At 38.0% G+C, this 20,088-nt stretch overlaps 2 protein-coding genes across 4 annotated transcripts; one reads left to right on the top strand and one right to left on the bottom strand.

The window, feature by feature from the left end:
* Positions 1-103: 103 nt before the first annotated feature.
* Positions 104-18,519, bottom strand: inka2 (inka box actin regulator 2). Of its 3 annotated transcripts, none has more exons than XM_067394933.1 (2): positions 18,454-18,519; positions 104-2,873 (listed from the first exon to the last, which is right to left on the bottom strand). In XM_067394933.1, exon 2 carries the CDS (start codon positions 2,832-2,834, stop codon positions 1,980-1,982), a length of 855 nt encoding a protein of 284 aa, XP_067251034.1. In that variant the 5' UTR covers positions 2,835-2,873; positions 18,454-18,519; the 3' UTR covers positions 104-1,979. The 3 variants fall into 3 exon arrangements, with proteins under 3 accessions (XP_067251034.1, XP_067251032.1, XP_067251033.1); XM_067394931.1 differs by lacking the exon at positions 18,454-18,519 and adding an exon at positions 6,914-7,141; XM_067394932.1 differs by lacking the exon at positions 18,454-18,519 and adding an exon at positions 3,947-4,059.
* Positions 8,913-16,454, top strand: ddx20 (DEAD (Asp-Glu-Ala-Asp) box polypeptide 20). Its single transcript, XM_067393767.1, has 11 exons — positions 8,913-9,146; positions 9,367-9,461; positions 9,686-9,854; positions 11,665-11,788; positions 11,878-12,020; positions 12,136-12,274; positions 12,705-12,763; positions 14,041-14,123; positions 14,222-14,327; positions 14,690-14,791; positions 15,259-16,454. Exons 1-11 carry the CDS (start codon positions 8,954-8,956, stop codon positions 16,350-16,352), a joined length of 2,307 nt encoding a protein of 768 aa, XP_067249868.1. The 5' UTR covers positions 8,913-8,953; the 3' UTR covers positions 16,353-16,454.
* Positions 18,520-20,088: the final 1,569 nt, after the last annotated feature.

The following is a 20,088-nucleotide window of genomic DNA, read 5'->3' on the forward strand; positions in this document are numbered from 1 at the left end:
AGATTGCCATTCTTCACCAACATAGACCATTGCAGAGATACTTGTTAGCAGTTTTTTTTCAGCGTGGCTCACATTATGTACTGTATATAAGACACAGCACTAACCCGTGTAAATAATTCCACTTATCTTACACTTTTATACAAAGCACTTTACAAATAGGGAATGCAACAACATAAGTGATTCTTACTTGCTGCACAACAGATTACATGTTGTATTAAATGCAGGAAACAGCACAAGTGTTTCTTAATTCATAAAGAGTAATGTGAGGAAATGATAAAGGTCATGCTAAAGGCTGACATTCCTGATGTAAGACTTCATGGAATTTCCTGTTCCCTTTTAAAAATGTACTCATACAGGAATTAGATTATTATTTTTTTTTAATTTATTTAAAAAAACATCCCACATTACATCATGTATTGAATAGAGAACAGGTAAAGAGATTATTGCAGGACTCAGCCATTTGTTTCATATATCTTATTACAGATGACACAACATGAAGGTGCTGATAAAACAGGCAGGTATTTGCATTTGTTCAGTTTTTCATTTTTGCATAGCAGTTCAGCATCATTGCATAGTTTTTCTGTCTTGACACAAAACCGCTTTATACTCACAAAGCTTTTTTTTTTTTTTAAATAAGAATGCAAGACAGTTGTGAAAAAATGCACCAGTCAGGACTTTTTCCACAGTGATTGACAATTAGCCATCCTTTTAAACCTAAAGAGATAGAAACATCAGCAGAAACAGCACTGAGACTCAAAGGACCTCATAGAAACAGTAGCTTTTTGATGCCAACACAATGTGACTTAATATTTTTGTTTTCTTTGCTCTGCCATGCTTATGTCTCCAACACACAAAAACACATCCAACAAGTGTTTACCTAATATATGTTTGGAATTTATAGTTTCTTGAGTGCTTCTTCTCTCACTTGAGGGAGAAGGACACATTTTTGTTTTTTACTTTAAAGGGTTATTTCACCCAAAAATGAAATTTGTATCAGCCAGCGCTGTTCATATGAGCACCACGACGCATGTGTGTGATGCTCTGCCAATACTGAGCCAATGTTCGGACGTAAACACGGAAGTGCTGCACTGTGTCAACTGCGTAGGAGACTGACAGGGTAGAGAAGAGATTGTTGAATAAAGTTATTTGTATGTTTTTGCACACAAGAATTATTCTTGTCGCTTTATGACATTAAGGTTGAACCACTGTAGTCACATTGACTATTTTAACAATGTTGTTAATACTTTTCTGGACCCTGAATGATGGTAATTACATTGCTTTCTATGGGAGATAAAAAGACCTCTTGGAATTCATCAGAAATATATAATTTCTGAAGATGAATGAAGGTCTTACGGGTTTGGAACGATACGAGGGTGCGTACTTAATGACAGAAATTTCAATTTTTGGGTGAACTAACCCTTTAATTGCTCAGAAACACATGTGCCCTTCAAGTTGGAAATATCATAATTATGAGTTCCAAGCACATGAATGACTGAGCAAGAGTCATATTTACAAGTGGGAAACTGAATTTTAGATGATGCATGAGTTGCCGAGTTGTGACGGTGGAATGGGTGTGACACAATCGTCGAAACAGGTCTATAACACATATATATCCTGAGATCAGTGAGCGGAAAGCAAATCTGTAGCAAATGGTTTATCACTCAACTTTCAGGGTTTGCTTCACATTTGTGATACAAAGAATAAATGATAAAAATAATTCATTTTGAATTCAGATGCTGTTATTTGGGTTCATTGTTTACAGTAAAATGTTTTAGTTTTGACTACTTCAGTATGTTTCAGACTTGAATGCATGACGTCTTAATAACGAACACCCTACTCAGAGGAACAAGTTTCCCAGTTGCAACATCATGTTGAACAATATTTTGCTTTTACAACAATTATATTTCTATTATAAAGTCCACTAATGGTATCTAACAACCACTAATAACATGTGTAACAGTCTCTTCCATATCAGACGTTTAAACCCACACAGCTGAGCTGTAATCATACACAGGTGGTGTATGATTCAAACCCTCTAAGCCCTGATAGGCCTCTTGCTGAGTGGGCATGTTTTTCTTCTTCAATCCTCTTGTTCTCACCCAGAATGGCTTGCTGACATCTGATTTTGGCTTTCTGTATGCGATCTTTGGTTGTTTACACACATCCATCCCTTCGCTTTCTTGGTGGTGCCTTGGTCGAACGCGGCGTAGCACCCGTTTGAAGATGCTAGCGGTTAGCGAGAGTTTCCTGGAGAGATCTTGAGAGTGACTGCTAGATGTTGACTCCAAAATTGTGTCTTTGAGCCTTGAGTCATTCTGCTCCTCACCTGCAGTCTGGTGTCCAACATCCGGCAGATCCAGCCAGTTCCCAACCAAATCAGCAAAAACATTGTCTCCCAACACCAATGGCTGTCTGTTTCTGCTGTGGTTCATCAGTGAGGCTGTCCAATCGCTGGAGTCGTCAATATCGTAGGAGAAATGGCTGTCGGTTGTGTCTTCCTGAGAGGAAAAAGAGGAAGAAGTGCTTAGACTTCCTCTGTGAACTGTCTTGGGTTTGCGTATCCTGGGAATAGGGCGGCTCTCTGCTGGAGAGCTAGTGAGGAACAAAGATGGTTCCATGGTAAGCTCAGTCTTGAAACATTCTTGTGAAAGAATTTCTTCTGGATTCCGTGTTCGGTCCAGGTGGGTTTTTCTTGAACTGTGATTTATCTGATCGAGCATCGAGCTGGTGTATGGAGAGACCTGGCTGGTTTTGCTAGAGAACTCCAGCTCCTCCAGCGCAGTCTGGACCTGCAAGAGTTTGAGCTCCTGGAGAGCCCCCACCACAGAATTCATCTGAGCGTGGAGACACTCATCGGACAGCCACAAAGAATCCTATAATGAGAAAGGCAAGAAAGCAAGAGAGCAATTACTACAACATAATGAGGCAACTGTAAATGAATTCTGTTGTGACTCATGAATAATACTGACTTCACAGTAATTATCAAAAATCAATATTACACCAAACTGTCGGCAATTTCTGCACAGTGTGCCATCACTGATACCTGGCTCAGCATCTGCTGAAGAGAATGCCGATGTTTTTGAATGAATTGCTTACTGGGAGCATTGAGGAATTCTTTTCTGTAAAGCTGCTTTTATACACTACTGTTAAAGTTTGGGGTCTCTCTCTCTCTCTTTTAAAAAGAAACTAATATTTCTGTTCAGCAATGATGCATTAAATTGATCAGAAGTGACATTAAAGACTTTTACATTGTTATTAAAAAGAAGAAGTGAGTTTTCATTTAATCAAAGCAGCCTGAAAGAAATGTATTCCACAAAAATATTAAGCAGCACAACAGTTTTCAACATTGATAATAAGAGAAAATGTATTTTAATAAAAGAAAATTGCATTTTATGAAAATTATATTTTAAATGAATAATGTTCTCAATATGGCTGTTTTACTGTATTTTTGATAAAATAAATGAAGCCTTGGTGAGCAGAAGAAACTTCTTATATATATATATATATATATATATATATATATATATATATATATATATATATATATATATATATATATATATATATATGTGTGGAAAAACTCTGTACAAGAGACGCATGTATAAGTGCCAGATGAAATTAAGGATAAAAAAAAATTATGTTTAAATTTTATTGCATTTTTATTGTGTTTATTTTTTATCATTTTTTAGACAAATGTGAATATATATGTTATGATCTTGACAAAAAGGCATAATGTATGTCTTTAGAGATCATTAATCTAAAAATGGAGACTAAAAATTCTGACAAAAAAGAAAATGCTTATATTTATATTTTTGATATTCCCTACTGTATGCGGTCTTTTAGTTGTATTTATTTATTTAAATTATTAATTCAATACATTTAAACAAATTCCATAAAAATGCCTTAAAACACCCCTTCTATCGCCAAATAAAACCCGTAATCTTACCTTCTTTCACCCTGCAGTCTTTCCTTCTCTCGTCTCTCTCCCTGTTTTCTGTTCCTTCTCTCCCTTACAAGTGTGATTGATCACCAGCCAGTCTGAGCACAGCAGCACTACTGATGCTATTCTACAGTAATACTGTGTCTCAACAAGGCATGATGGGAGATGTAGGAGCTAACAGACATGTGGGTGCAATGACTAGACTGTGAGTCATGGATGAACTGCTGAGGCATGTATTTTACTGGGTTGGTCATAAATGCAGGTGTGAGGAAACATAGAGATTAACTTTTATTTGACCCCAAAACATGACTTTAAATCTAATTTGGATATTCAAATAGGATATAAAGACAGTTGGTTATGTGGGCAATAGGGCCATAATGTCATTTTAAATGTCATATTATAAAGTCAGTTTTTAACATTTACAAAGGTTAATTATTGTCATTAATCACTTTTGCGTGTGTAACTTCCCTGTTTGCTAGTTATGGCATGTTGGGGTTTTCACCAGATTTAGCCGTAGGTCCTATTTCTCATTCTGTGATGTCACTGGCCTGTGTCAGTTTCCTTTGGGATGTGTCCAGACGGACAGCAGCATTAATCAGACATCACTGAGATCACAAAAGTTTGATGGTTCTGAGTAACATCCTGGTGGCCCTGTTTCCTCATCTAGCAAGTGCCTATTTTTCTCTATTTTTTTTGTTGCTATCATACACATAAAGGTTACTTAAATAAACACAAACAAATAAATGAATAAATAATAATAAAAAAAATCAATCAATAAATAAATAAAGTTTACTCTGCAATAATGTCATTGCTATCTAGGATAAACACATGAGAAACTTTCATGAGATCAATTTCCCTTCCTATACCAGATCATGCTACACAACTCCTAGTCCAAGCTCTTGTTCTAACCAGACTGGACTATTGTAATGCTCTCTTGGCAAACCTTCTGGCATGTACTGTCAAACCTCTGCAACTGATCCAGAATGCAGCAGTAAGTGTGGTCTTTAAAGAGAGCACATGTTACACCTCTCTTCATAAACTTGAATTGGTTGCCAATAGCCACTTGATGTTTGCCTACAGAACAACCACTGTCTCAGCACCCCTATAGGCCTACCTAAACTCACTACTTCAGATTGATTTGCCCTCCAGAAGCTTGCATTCTTCAAGTGAATGGCAACTTGTGGTGCCATCCTAAAGAGGCACAAAATCACTTTGACAGACCTTTATCTTTACTGTTTACTGCTGGTGGAATGACCTACTTAACTCAACCTGAGCTGCTGAGTCTTCAGCCATTTTCAAGAAATATATAAACTTATATATATATATGCAAACTTGTTACTTGTAGTGTGCTAGACTAACTGGGACTTGTCACAGCACTACTATTGTTGCTCTATTATTGGTTTGTTTGTAAGTGGCTTTGGATAAAAGTGTCTGCTAAATGATTATATGTAAAAAATGTAAATGTAGTTGTGACTTTTCTTTCCTATAGGCTGTAGCCTTACAGCAGCTTTGCATATGAATGCACACAGCTGTGTGCATATGCATAAAGGTGCAATATGTAATATTTTATGTGCGCTAGAGGCCTATTCAAAACAAAGTGCAGAATCTTGGGACACATGGTCTTCACCTCAACGGCCACTGAAAAAGAACTGGGATAGGACTCGGGAAGAAATCATGTTCATAGATGTGATTATTAACATTACTGTAGTATGAAGCAGAGCAGGACCGAGTGTTGTGGGAGCTGAACGCGGAGCTGGAGCGATTGCACAACACGAGCCGCGAGCAGTGGAACTTTTATGATGCCGCAGTCGTCGGTGCCGCTTCCGCTTTTCTGGTCATGAGTATGAGGTAACGCAGCTCTGTTTATTATATTAGATACATCTGAGTGTGTTGAAAATGTTATAACGTTACTCTGAGCGTTCGATGGCTGCTGTGAGACACTGTTGCACACTGCAGTAAGACAGATCGATTTTAGAATATCATATTAAATGCTGGATGGCTTGTTTTGATAAATGGCATGCAATTAATTTTAAAATGTATTGTATGATGGAGAAAATGCTGTATTACTGTTACCAAAAATAAAGCTGCATCTGATTATGCTATGTTAGCTACTTCACAAAATAGTGTTTTTCTCTGAGACATGGTAAAGCGTGGTACTCGCAAAAAATCAAGAAAATTAGATTTAAACAATAAGACTAAACGTGTTGAGAGCTATATACCAATAATTAATTTTCTGTCTATAAATATATCAAAACAGTTATTCCCTTGTCTATTAAAATGTGTAAATAAAGCTTCTTTGGTGTTTCCATGGTTTCTTCAAAATAAACCCGGAAACTGACTCCTCACATGTCCCGGAGCATTTTATAAAATTGCAATTCTCTCACGATTTACAAATAGTTGCAAACATTTGGGATGTTGTAAGTACTCGGGTGAACAAAATATATAACACTGGCCTAGTGGTTTTGGGATATTTTACTGCAAAATTCATACATATTGCACCTTTAAATATTTCAACATCCCATGAAATTGATCTGTTGTGTTGTGTTATAATACAACTGGGTAAGCACATTTTCTGCTGCAGTGCTGGTGGTTTTAATCTGAAGCAGCAATCTTGGGTCACAGAGCCAAAAAGCGATTTTGTTGTTGTTGTTGTTGTGTGAAAGCAGAAATCAGCAGCACTCATTCACATTTTAAATCATGAAGGGCGAGTACCAGCCAATCAGCGGCCTCATTTTCAAATAACCGCTGCCAATCAGGTTGCACTTTTCCCTCAAGCCGGCCAACAGCTGGATAAACATCGACTCACAGGGCGGAAGAAACGCGCATAAAAGTTTTAATAAGAAAAATGTAATGCAGGCTCAATCTCATAACAATAATTATAAGCCCATACCTGAGAAGCTTCTTGTAATAATAACACACGAGTGCTGTAAAAGTAGACGAAGAAAGAGGGAGAAAAGATCAGGAAAATCTCACCAGTTCATGTTTTAGACGCCGAAGGTTGCTGTCCATGTCACCGAGTTCCGTTCTCTCTTCACTGCTGAGTTACACAATTAAAATAATGTAAAACTAAAAGCAGGCTGATTCATTAAAACTCAATCCTTTATGTCGCTATCCGCTGAGAAACTGTTAAAATGGTCTTTGGTTTTCTTCTCGTTGGTTTTGGTCAGTACTTAATATAATATTCCTCCTCTCTAACCTCATGACACACTTCTGATTACATATTCAAATAACATTACAGCCCTCGCTCTCTGAGGCGAAGGAGCAGCAGCACCCGGTGAAGTCAAGCCTCTGAAGTATTTCTGGTGTTTATGTAGCATCATCACGTTGATTTGAAGGGAAAGTTCCTGAATAGGATTAACTAACGGTTGTCCGTAAACAAAACGGGTCGTGCTCTCACACCAGCAGTCAGTTCATGATGAATGGTGGGTTCATGCATAACAATAGAGCTACAATTGTACAGCTTTAACTCTTTTAAGATTCACTCTGATTGGATGTTAGAGGGGGGAGAGCCTTATACATTTAGTAAACTAGTTTTTAAGTTCATTATATAGCCTATTTATAGTATTGTTGTAATATATAATAACTATTAAATAAGTACAAATCTATCTATCTATCTATCTATCTATCTATCTATCTATCTATCTATCTATCTATCTATCTATCTATCTATCTATCTATCTATCTATCTATCTATCTATCTATCTATTCTCCGATGAGGACGGTACATGAATCACAGTTGCTTGATGTTAAAGGTGCCCTAGAACGTTTTGTCATTAAATGTAATATAAGTCTAAGGTGTCCCCTGAATGTGTCTGTGAAGTTTCAGCTCAAAATACCCCATAAATTTTTTTTAAATACATTTTTTAACTGCCCATTTTAGGGCATCATTATAAATGCGCCGATTCAGGCTGCTGTCCCTTTAAATCTCGCGCTCCCGCCCCCGAGCTCTCGAATATAATACAGTGCAAGTGCATAAACACAGTTCACACAGCTAATATAACCCACAAAATGGATCTTTACAAAGTGTTCGTCATGCAGCATGTCTAATCGCGTAAGTATGGTATTTATTTGGATGTTTACATTTGATTCTGAATGAGTTTAATGGTGCTCCGTGGCTAAAGCTAACATTACACACTGTTGGAGAGATTTATAAAGAATGAAGTTGTGTTTATGAATTATACAGACTGCAAGGGTTTAAAAAATGAAAATAACGATGGCTCTTGTCTCCATGAATACAGTAAGAAACGATGGTAACTTTAACCACATTTAACAGTACATTAGCAACATGCTAACGAAACATTTAGAAAGAATTTACAAATATCACTAAAAATATCATTTTATCGTGGATCATGTCAGTTATTATTGCTTCATCTGCCATTTTTCGCTATTGTCTTTGCTTGCTTACCTAGTCTGATGATTCGGCTGTGCACAGATCCAGATGTCCTGCCCTTGTCTAAGTCAGTGTCAGTGTTATGTTGAGATTCGCCTGTTCTTCGGAGGTCTTTTAAATAAATGAGATTTACATAAGAAGGAGGAAACAACAGTGTTTGAGACTCACTGTATATCATTTCCATGTACTGAACTCTTGTTATTCAACTATGCCAAGGTAAATTCAATTTTCAATTCTACGGCACCTTTAATGTTGAATTGGCAGATACAAACTTTCTTCAAAATATCTTCCTGCTTTCAACAGAACAAAGAAATTTATACAGGTTTGGAACAACCTGAGGGTGAGTAAATGATGACAGAATTTTTATTTCTGGGTGAACAATCCCTTTAATTTCAATTCCGTCTCCATACAGTTGTTATACTACTACAGCCTAAGTTAAAAGTTTTTATGTTATTTTTTATGTGTGTGTACTTATGTCAACCACGTGTTTGTCGCCCTCTGCAGCATGTCGCTGGTATTGTATGCGGCGGTTCTGTTTAAGTGCGCAAGGGGGCGCAGTTATTTATTTGCTGCTCAACTCATTTATTCAGCGCCGAAGAACAGAACGTAGTCGCGATAGAAATATGGCGACATCCAAGAAAGCAGCGCATGAGTTGCAATCCAGAACTCGGACAGATGATGTTCTAATTAACGGCGGTGTCGAGTTCAGCTCTTTACTCCTCTCAAAACCTGTGCTCGAGGGTTTATCTGCCTCTGGCTTTCAGAGACCGTCCCCCATCCAGCTGAAGGCAATCCCGCTGGGAAGATGTGGACTCGGTACGAGACCGAATAAAACAAGAAACAATACCAAAACAAGCCTAAACCTACTTGTTTTTTCATTAACCACATACTAAAAACGGGCTGCTCTTTGATGTAATATATAATATACGGTTGAGTGCGATATTCAAAAATGTAGTTCATCAATGAAAACGATATTCCTGTCATTTCATGCACCATTTGAGGAAAACAATGTTTAATGTTGTTTTCTTCTATTCAGACCTTATTGTTCAAGCCAAATCTGGCACAGGAAAAACCTGTGTGTTCACCACCATCGCTCTGGATTCCCTTATACTGGAAAACACAACCACACAGGTATTAATTTGAGCACATTTTAGGATATGTAACAGAATTTATTATACTACTAAATGTCGTTCTGTCATATAACTGTTTTATATAAACGGGATAAACATAGGACAAAGACTGTAAAGACTTTTCCCTGGTTTTGTCTTTTAACATCTTTTTATGTTAAATATAAGCACCCCATAAACAAGTGTGTGCCTGTTTCATGATAACGTGCCCTTCTCTTGTCCCACCAGGTGCTGGTTTTAGCCCCCACTCGGGAGATTGCAGTGCAGATTCATGCTGTTGTCATGGCAATAGGCAGCGCTATGGAGGGCTTGGAGTGCCATGTGTTCATTGGCGGCCGACCTGTCAGTCAAGATAAACTGCACCTGAAGAAATGCCACATTGCCATTGGTTCACCAGGTTTGAGCTAGATCATTTTTCTTTCTTGACAGATGTTAAAGTGTTAGTTCACCCAAAAAAATGAAAATTACCCCATGATGTACTCACCCTCAAGCCATCCTAGGTGTATATGACTTTCTTCTTTCAGATGAATACAATTGGATTTATATTAAATAATGTCCTGCCTCTTCCAAGCTTTATAATGGCAGTAAATAGAGGATGAGATTTTGAAGCCCAAAAAAGTGCATCCATCCATCATAAAAGATATCCACACGGCTCTGGGGTTTAATAAAGGTCTTCTGAAGCGAAGAGATGCGTTTGTGTAAGAAAAATATCCAAATATAAAACTTTAAATAACTAGCTTCCTGCCGTATGCATCAATTTATGGCAAAAGAGTTACCTTTGACCCCATGCATGATGTATTGCTTAACGCAAAGCGCAGAGGAGAGAGCAAAACAAAACACCGGTCACGAATTAAGTCTAAAATGAGAATTTAAAGAGTAATGTTAGAGGATTTCGATATCAAAGAGGAGCTTGAGTTTGTTGCACAACCCTATTTGTTTGCTTACGCTACTCCTACATCGCATCAGGGGTTACTCTTTTGGCGTAAGTCGACGTTCATACTTCCGTCTGCCGGAACCTAGTTATGTTAGTCTTTAAAGTTTTAAATATGAACATTTTTCTTACTCAAATGCTTCATTTCAGAATACTTTTAATTAACCCACCGGAGCAGTGTAAAAAATTATATATTTATTCATTTATTTATCTTTTTTTTTGTCACTAACCTAACCTCACCTCACCTAACGTGATTTTTAAAGGGGTGGTTACGTGTTTTTTTTCTAGGCTTGATTGTGTTTTTGGGGCACAGTTTAACATGTCTTAATGCTTCATTTTTTTTGAAAACGCTGTATTTTTCATATATTTTACCTTTATTCTACACCTCTGTTTCCACTGTCATATGAACGGCTCGTTTGACTTCCTGCTTCTATGAAGCCACTCCCTCCAAAATACGTAATGTACTCAGATTGGTCAGCAGGTTGGTAACTGGCCCAGTCTATCGTGATTCGCCGAAGCGTCCAGAAACGCCACGCCCCTTACCATCCGTTATTACGCACTTAGACAGAATGTAAATAATAGCGCCTACATTGCTGTATCAAATTGAGCCGAATCAGACCCAAATGAAGAGGGTCAGGCAGAACCTCCCCAATCGCGGCTTTTAAAGGACGTTTTTTGAATGGTATTTCATTTAGTATTTGTGTCAAAGTGTTTAGATGCTGGATGCATTGAACTCGTGTAGATTCTGGAAGCTGTCTTCAGCACCGCATCCAGTGTAGAAAATATCAGATTATAATGGGTTCTATATCTTTTGACGCGTTGTCGCGCAGCTCGCGTTCGGTGTACACAACTCTTCCGCTTCCATTATGCTGCGCCACATGGCCTCGCCCACTTTGTTGCTTGTTCCCGGAGGCAGTGTTTATGTTAATAGCAAGGGTTTATGATGTCACCAACCTGGGAAGAAGCTCGTTGTAGTCCAAACCAGGCGTTTTTGTAGGCAATAAACTGCCATAACTTTAAAAGACAATATCTCCGTTTGCATTGAACTTTCAGTGCTGTAACTTTGCAGATACTGTTTATGCTCAAGCAGCAACATTACACACTAACTAAAGTTAAAAAAGTGAAATCGCATGTAACCAATATAGAGATGGTTTGTTAAAAGCACATTTTAGTTCATATTCATGATGTCTCAAAATAGCATAGTTGGGTACACTTAGATGTTCTTAAGATTATCTTAAGAAGTATTAGTATTGATGAAGTGGTGTTGTACTTGTAGGTCGTATTAAGCAGCTAATTGAGATGGAAGCCCTGATTACGTCCTCCATTCGCTTGTTTGTTCTGGATGAGGCTGATAAACTGCTAGAGGACGACAGCAGCAGCAGCTTTCAGGAGCAGATCAAGTAAGAGTTGAATTGGAGAATTTGATTCAGAGACTTTCTGTGTTTAATTCAGCTGGTTAGAGTTAACTGATCTTTGTTTTCTGCGTTAGCTGGATCTTCTCTTCTCTACCAGCAAATAAACAAATGTTGGCCCTTTCTGCCACCTACCCAGAATCTTTAGCGCAACATCTGTCAAGATACATGAGAGAGCCGACATTTGTGCGACTGAACCCAACAGACCCTGGACTCCTTGGTCAGTCTGCAGTGCTTTCTGATTTGTTTCTTTGTTTAAATACCATTTAAAATCTGAATTGAAACAGTTTATGTGTGATAACAGTGTCATTCTTGTGTTGTACTCTCTCCTTCAGGACTAAAACAGTACTATAAGATTGTTCCGTCTCATTCATTGTCCCATAAAATCTTTGAGGAGAAGGTTCAGAGTCTTCTTGAACTTTTCAGCAAAATCCCATTTAACCAAGCGTTGGTGTTCTCGAACCTCCATACCAGGCAAGAGCTGCCCCCCTACACCTTTCCAATTACTTCCATTATTCTGAAAACATTCACTCTGACAAGTGTAAAGGTGCAATCACATTAGCAAAAAACGTCCATTGTCAATTGCGTAGAGATGTATAAAGCGCACTTCAAACAAGTTACTTTCAAACCAAGCAGCTTTCTGTTGGTCAGCAGCACAGCAAATTCAGTGACCAACTTGAATATGAACAAAATCTGCATGGGAACTTTTCTGCATTTGCGCAAAACTTCAAATCACACAGATTTAAATGATTTTGCCAGCAAAATTTCACAGAGCAACCGTAAATGTGACTGCATCTTAACAGATACTGTTACAGTGCATTTTTGTTCATAGACTTCTGTTACCAAAAGTGTTGTGATCTTAATTGAAAGTAATGAAAGACTGAGTTGAGCTGTTGTTCTGCAGAGCACAGCACCTGGCTGATATCCTCTCCTCTAAAGGTTTGCCTGCTGTCTGCATCTCGGGTGAGTTTCACCTTCAGTCTCAAACTAATGTCTACTGAACATGCTTTTACTTTGACGGCAGCTTTCTAACTGTTCAGTGACTGATTTGTAGTCATGAGCATGTTTGATGCACTGCTTCACAAAGCTTCAATACCTTTACAAATCTGTTGTTTCGAATTCAATTAGTGCTTTGTTATATTACACTATTTTGAAACTTTTTGATACTCTGTGGTTTTGATCTCAATCAACTAGCTAGTATTAAATGTATGGTTGTAACTGACCTTGATTCAGTTTTTGTAATTTGTAATAAAAGTTGAATAGAAATTTTCTAACAATCTAGTGCATGATTAAGTATAGTATTAAGTATAAAAGTAATAGAAAAGCAGCACAGTGGAACTCAAATCTATTTTTTTGTATAATAATTCAGATACATAAGAATAAAAATAAACAGGCTACAAAAATGATAAAAATATACTTTTCAATATTCAGAGTATTTCAAATTCGACATTTTAATGACATTTTCCTCACATTGCAGTGTGAAATGACCTTCTACGTGAAGGATGTATGCGATGCTGGCTGAATTTGAATAAAAGGTGTTTACCGAGTAGGGTTGTCAAAATCACAGACTTCGGTACCAAGTTGGAAAAATTTTAAAAATGTGACGATACCAGCATTTCCCCCTAGCATTTTAAGCGCTGTTGGCAATATTCTTAAACCTCTGATTGGCCATTGTGTTCACGCGCTCAACAGATATGTCTGTGATTGGTTACAATCATCAACACTTCAAAAACATGTTGTAAATGGACATCTCTGCTCTTCAAGGAGAGCTTACACAGACACACACGTGAGCGACATCAAAGATGTCTATTTTACATGTTTTCAAGCCTTGATCATTGTAGCCAATCACAGACATATCTGTTGAGCGTGTGAACACAATGGCCAATCAGAGGTGTTTAAGAATCCACTTAACAGTCCTCAAAATGCTGGGGGGAAATGCTGGTATTGTCACATTTTTAACATTTGTCGGTACTGAAATTTTAAAAATGGGACCATAACAGCATTTCCCCCCAGCATTTTGAGTTCTGTTGAGTGAACAACCCCACTTAGGACTATGATAAGGTTGCCTTTATGAAGTTGGGTGTGTGCATGTAATGCCTTAAAATGCAGCCTCCATAGGCAGTTCACTAGGATCAGAATGATTTTAGAAAGAATTTAGAACGTGGGCATGTAAATGTATGAAAGCCATTATTATTAATGGTTATGTTTAAACCCTTTATTGTGTTTTTGTATGTATGTAGGTGGTTTAAGTCAAGACCAGAGGTTAGAGGCGATGTGGAAGCTGAAGCAGTATCAGTGTCGGGTTTTAATATCCACTGATCTGGTGAGGATTTCAACCTATTATAACGCCTACACTAGAAAATACCCAATGTTTAATACCCAAGTAACATTTCCTTTTGTATCAATCTGTCTCTTTCACAGACGTCACGTGGTATTGATGCTGAGAAGGTGAACTTGGTGATTAATCTGGATGTTCCTCAGGACTGGGAGACCTACATGCACCGCATTGGTCGCGCTGGACGATTTGGTGTGTCCAATTATAAAACAATTAAGCACCAATATATGTGAAGCCACTTCACTGTGGTTTTAATTAATGTGTGTCTTGGGCATTTACATGAGAGTGCTTAATCAGAGATCATCTGCTCTGAGACAGTCTAGCAGGGGTCAGAGTCTGAAAGGGCAACTACAGCAATCAGTAGTATAATTAGTTGCTAAACACAAACTCATCAAGAGCTTTTTAATGACCTCAGCACTCCAGAATCAGAATTCATAATTGCAAACTGAACGTGATGTTGTTGTGGATCAACTCAATCTTCATTCTCATCAGAATTCTACAAATGGACACGATTAGCATTTCCTTTGACCGTGTCCTGTCTATATTGTTTTCAGGCACTCTAGGGGTTGCTGTGACTTACTGTTGCCATGGAGAGGAGGAGAACAAGATGATGGCCATTGCTCAGAAATGCTCCCTGAATCTCACTCATTTACCAGGTACAGCGGAAGTAAAACTTTTTATAGTCATCTATCATTTAAGGAATATTCCAGTTTCGGTGAAAGTTAAGCTCAATCAAAGGTATTTGTGGCGTAATGTTGATAATCACAAAATTTCCACTAGTCCCTTCTCACTAATATAAAATATGAATATAAATATAACATTTATGCAAACATTTATGGGTTCAAGTGCTTTAAGGACTTTAAGCACATTCATAAAAAGGTATTATGTTTTGGGTTAACCACTTGTAAATCATAGATGGAAAAGACCATTTACAGCCAATACAGGTAATTTACTAAGGAAATATAGTAGTTTTTAAGGCTTTTTAACAGTTGAGCGAAAAACCTAGGACTAGTTCGCAAAAGTAGTTTTTTTCAATGATTGCAAATATTTAATGAACTTAAAGTTAAGGCTGTTAAACTTGTTTCTCTACAATGTGTGTTCAAATTCATGGTTTCTTTCACAGATCCAATCCCTCCAGGGATCATGGAAGAGGCTTGTGACTGGGACGTGATAATTGAACCTCCCTCAAAACCCACTCGCAAAATTCCTGATGTTCCCAAACCAGAGAAGAAGAAACAAGCTAAATCTGAACAGACGACATCCAAACCCTCCAGAAAGTCTTGCATATCTGCGGTCATCACAGAAAGGGCAACAGGTGATAAATCCTACCGTGGAGCTGAAACCAAGGCTAAAAATCACTCGCCCAAACCTGAGAGGCAAAAACCATTACCTCCTGCTACAAACCTCCAACATGACTCAACTCCTACTCGGAGAGAGCAGAATGAAACCCTTCCCAGAATTCCTCCTCTATCCTCATTTAAGTTGCATGCACGAAAGGTTATGACCTTCAACGAGGCTGTGGCAGATTATGAGACCTTCATAACAGAAGGTCTCGGGAGATCTGTCGAAATTATTCACCAGTATGACGATTTCAACAGGAGTCAAGATGCAGTTAATGGACTGCATAACAGCCATGATGATAATGAGGCTTATAAATCATATGTTGTAGAAGAATCGCAGTCCTATCAAGATCTTCCTCCACCCCAGGAGGATTCTGAATTGTCCCCTGAACAAAAGACTGCTTCTGTGTCATCTGATGATTCCTCTTCAGAGTCTGAGATGGAGGTAGAAAGTGAATCAAGCTCTTCTGTCCCCAACGGGTCTTCACATCACACAATTGCTCTTCCAGACTCGCATGTACGCAATCGTCCGGAATCAATTGAATCCTCTTTACCTTCAGCCAGAGTGTCACAACAGTCCAGCAGAAACAAGCAAATGCCTACTAAACCTCAATCCCAGAATCCTGCTCACCACCACAGCCCTCCCCAGAAACGCAGACCAACGTCGAAATCCAGCAGAAAGGCTTCCTCAGCAGGACAGAAGCGGAGAAGGGACAAGACTGATGAACTAGAAGAGGATGTGGCTGGGCAGGATTATTGGAGTTCATACAGAGCCTGGGTTGAATATTACAATTCATATTATCACCATTCACCCTATAACTGGATGACTGCGTTTTATATGAATTCTGTCTACATGAATGAAATGATGAAGCACTAAAAGTTGTTGGTATCATCATGCATATGGCTTTTGACCTTTGTACTGTTCCCATTTGCATTGTGTACATATTCATGTAGTTCTATAATAAAAATGAATTCTTAAGAAGGTAATTGAAATCAAATCATTGTAAATATTTTAACTGCAATTTTATATATATAATTTTTTTTTTTTTTTTGAAACTATCATTATGAGAACATAATGTAGATTTTGCTCATGGAAATATGAAATTAGATGTTTTTAGCTGCAACCAAAGAAGCCACGCCCACTAATCTGAATATCCTGCTGGATGATGGGACTGATTAGCAGCAAGTGCTCTCCAAATCAAAGACCTTCAGAATAAGCAAAGAGACTAAGCAATAATACAAGAATAAAGGGCTAAATGACCTTTCTTGACCAATTTATGAGAAGACAAGGATCTTTCGAGCTGTGTTTAGCAATAAACCTAAGGGTGTGGCGCTCTGGAATAATTAATTCTGATTGGTCAATTTCAATGTTTGAAAAAAAAAAATGACTTCTCCAAGGTAGTTAAACTTTTTTTCCCTAAATATTTAGTGTGTTCCTGTTCTCTGTCCCTGAGGTCTCCAAGTAAACTTAAACTTAAAAATAATTAAAGGTTTAGTTCACCCAAAAATGAAATTTCTGCCATTATTTACTCACCCTAGTGTCATCCCAACCTCATAAGAAAAGAAAAAAAGTATTCTCAACGCTTCATGACATTAAGGTTGAACCACTGTGGTCACATTGACTGTTTTAATGATGTCTTTACTTCTCCGGACCTTGAATGTGGTCATTTTGTTTTCTTTGGGAGACAAAAAACCTCCCAGATTTCATCAAAAATATCTTAATTTGTGTTCTGAAGATGTACAAAGGTCTTGCAGGTTTGGAACAACATGAGGGAGAGTAACTAATGACAGAAATTTCATTTTTGGGGGAACTAACCCTTTAAAGCATTAAATGTTAATGTCAACTCATATAAACCTTTTATGACTATTTATGTGTTTGCTAAGAAGATAGCCTAATGTGTGAGTCAGATGTCTTTATTGTAAAATAAGTTGATAATTAAGTTTCTGACAAGGAGACTGAGTGTTCCTGGAAGCTGCAACATAATCTCACAACATAATTTAAACTCAAATGAATATTTATTTGCTTGTTTGTTGGTGTATTTATTCATCTAATAAGCAAGTAGCAGAATAATTTCGAAAACTATTTGAGAGTAATAATAGCCTAAAAGACCTCGGCCTTTGCTTCATGTCTCATAGCCTATGCTCTTGTGCAAATTGTTGTTTTATGCAATAATTGCTGGTCCACTTGAAAATAAAGGTCAATGGGGGAAATAAGAGTGGGGTGGGGGAGTCAGAAGGCTCTTAAACTCATTCAGCCCCCGAAATGCACCTGTATCGAACATGCAGGACAGTTGAACATGCAAGATTATGCGATGGGAAATATAACACCTAATTTGAGTACAATATACGGGAATGAACCATCCAGCACGCGCTTTCTGATCTTTAATTCCTTTCTCCTTATTTTGACATTTTTGTTCGGAACCTCAGGAAACGTGCTGGTTTTCTGCGCTGTTCTTAAAAGCAAAAGTTTGCAGACATCCAACAACGCGCTGCTGTTGAATTTATCCGCCGCGGCTCTTCTCAGGTGTTCTTTAGATTCACCGGTGTTTTTAGTGTCGTTAATCGTAGGAGACTCGTTTGGGCTCTTTCCGTGTTGCCTTCAGCAGTTCACTTTCTCTCTGTGCAGCGGTGTGCAGTTTCTGACGCTCGCGCTCATAAGCGTGGAGAGGTTCTCGACCATCACGTTTCCCTTCAAGAAGAGGAACGAGAAAATAGGAATTTGGATTTTGTTTATTTGGTTTTGTGGGCTTTTTATCGCAGTTCTGTCGCTGACAATGTGTGATAATTCATGTTACGTGACGTGCCAGCATTTACAAAGATCACCAGGGTCACGCGCGGACCCCTTTACTGTGTACGTGCTGCTTCCCGTCTGGGGTTTGTCTCTGATACTGATAATCATTCACTATTTCCTCATCTTTTCTGTTGTGAAACAGCATACCAACAAAATAACTGACACAGGTGTGCAGTTTAAACCTTACTTTGGAAGACACCTCCCTAGATGGGACCGTGTGGCCCCTTCAGCATCCGCGCGCCTTCAGAAACCTGACAGCTCCTCGGGGAATCAACACGCGGCACCACGCATAGCCGGCGCGGTGTGTATTCTGACTCCAGCGGCGCGAGAGCTGGGCAAGAAGAGGTTGGAGGGCCGCGTGGCGAAGAGGTTCGGCTACGTCATCATCACGGCCACTGTTTTCTGGGCTCCGCTGTTTATTATCCTCGTGCTTAACATGTGTGAGGACGACTGCAGGCAGAAACAAGTGAGAGTTCATTTATCTGAAATTAGATTATATAGAGGACTGAAAACTTTGAGAACCATTAAAAATGGCTATTTATGTATTTCGAAAATGAATAAAATGTTTAAGATAACGGACAGCCTACTAAGAAGTTCAGTTGTCCACATTTGCATTATAAGTTTCGACTTAAAGGGTTAGTTCAGCCAAAAATGAAAAATCTGTCTTTACTCACCCTCATGCCTTTCCACACCATTAAGACCTTCGTTTATCTTCGGAACACAAATTAAAATATTTTTAATCAAATCTGATGGTTCAGTGAGGCCTACATAGCCAGCAATAAAACTCCCTTGTTCAATGCCCAGAAAGCTACTAAAAACATATTTAAAACAGTTCATGTGACTACAGTGTTTCAACATTAATGTTATAAAGCGACTAGAATACTTTTTGTGCTCCAAAAATAACAAAATAGCGACTTTATTCCACAATATCTAGTGAATGGCACTTTCAAAACACTACTTCATGAAGCTTCAAATCTTTACGAATCATTTGTTTCGAATCAGTGGTTCAGAGTGCCAAAATCGCATGATTTCAGTAAACAAGGCTTGGTTTACGTCATAAGCGTTTTGAAACTTCAATAGTTTACGTGACTTTGGCAGTTTGATACACTCTCTCCGAACCACTGATTCAAAACAAAAGATTCGTAAAGATTTGAAGCTTCATGAAGCAGTGTTTTGAAATCGCCCTTCACTAGATATTGTGGAATAAAGTCACTATTTTGTTTTTTTTTTGGGCACACAAAAAAATATTATCATCGCTTTTTAATATTAAGGTTGAACAACTATTGTCACATGAACTGTTTTAAAAAAGTTTAGTAGCTTTCTGGGCATTGAAAAAGGGATTGTTATTGCTGGCGATGCAGGCCTCACTGAGCCATTGGATTTGATAAAAAAATATCATAATTTGTGTTCTGAAGATGAATGAAGGTCTTACGGGTGGAACAACATGTGGAACAACATGAGGGTGAGTAATAAATGGGTCATTCCTGGTATGCGGTAACATTTTGGCTTTATAATTGTTGGAAAAAAAGGTTCATGATTTTCATGTTTTTAGCATTCTACCAAAATAGTTTATTTATTAGGAATACATACTGGTCAAGCTCAGGGTCTCAAAAAAAAAAAATAAAATTATTAGGTAGATTGTTCAGACACTGGCCATGAAAATATTCCACTCTGTTAGGGACATATGCATAGTCATCACAACATGTTAATAATATAAATGTTAAACAATAATGAGCTTTTCTTGGATAGTATATGTCCCTTTTGCCGTCTTAGTATTTTTTATTCTTGAAACAATAACAGAACAATTATTGATGAATAGAAT

This window comes from Chanodichthys erythropterus, chromosome 9, assembly GCF_024489055.1.
Source record: "Chanodichthys erythropterus isolate Z2021 chromosome 9, ASM2448905v1, whole genome shotgun sequence".
Classification (NCBI taxonomy): Eukaryota; Metazoa; Chordata; class Actinopteri; order Cypriniformes; family Xenocyprididae; genus Chanodichthys; species Chanodichthys erythropterus.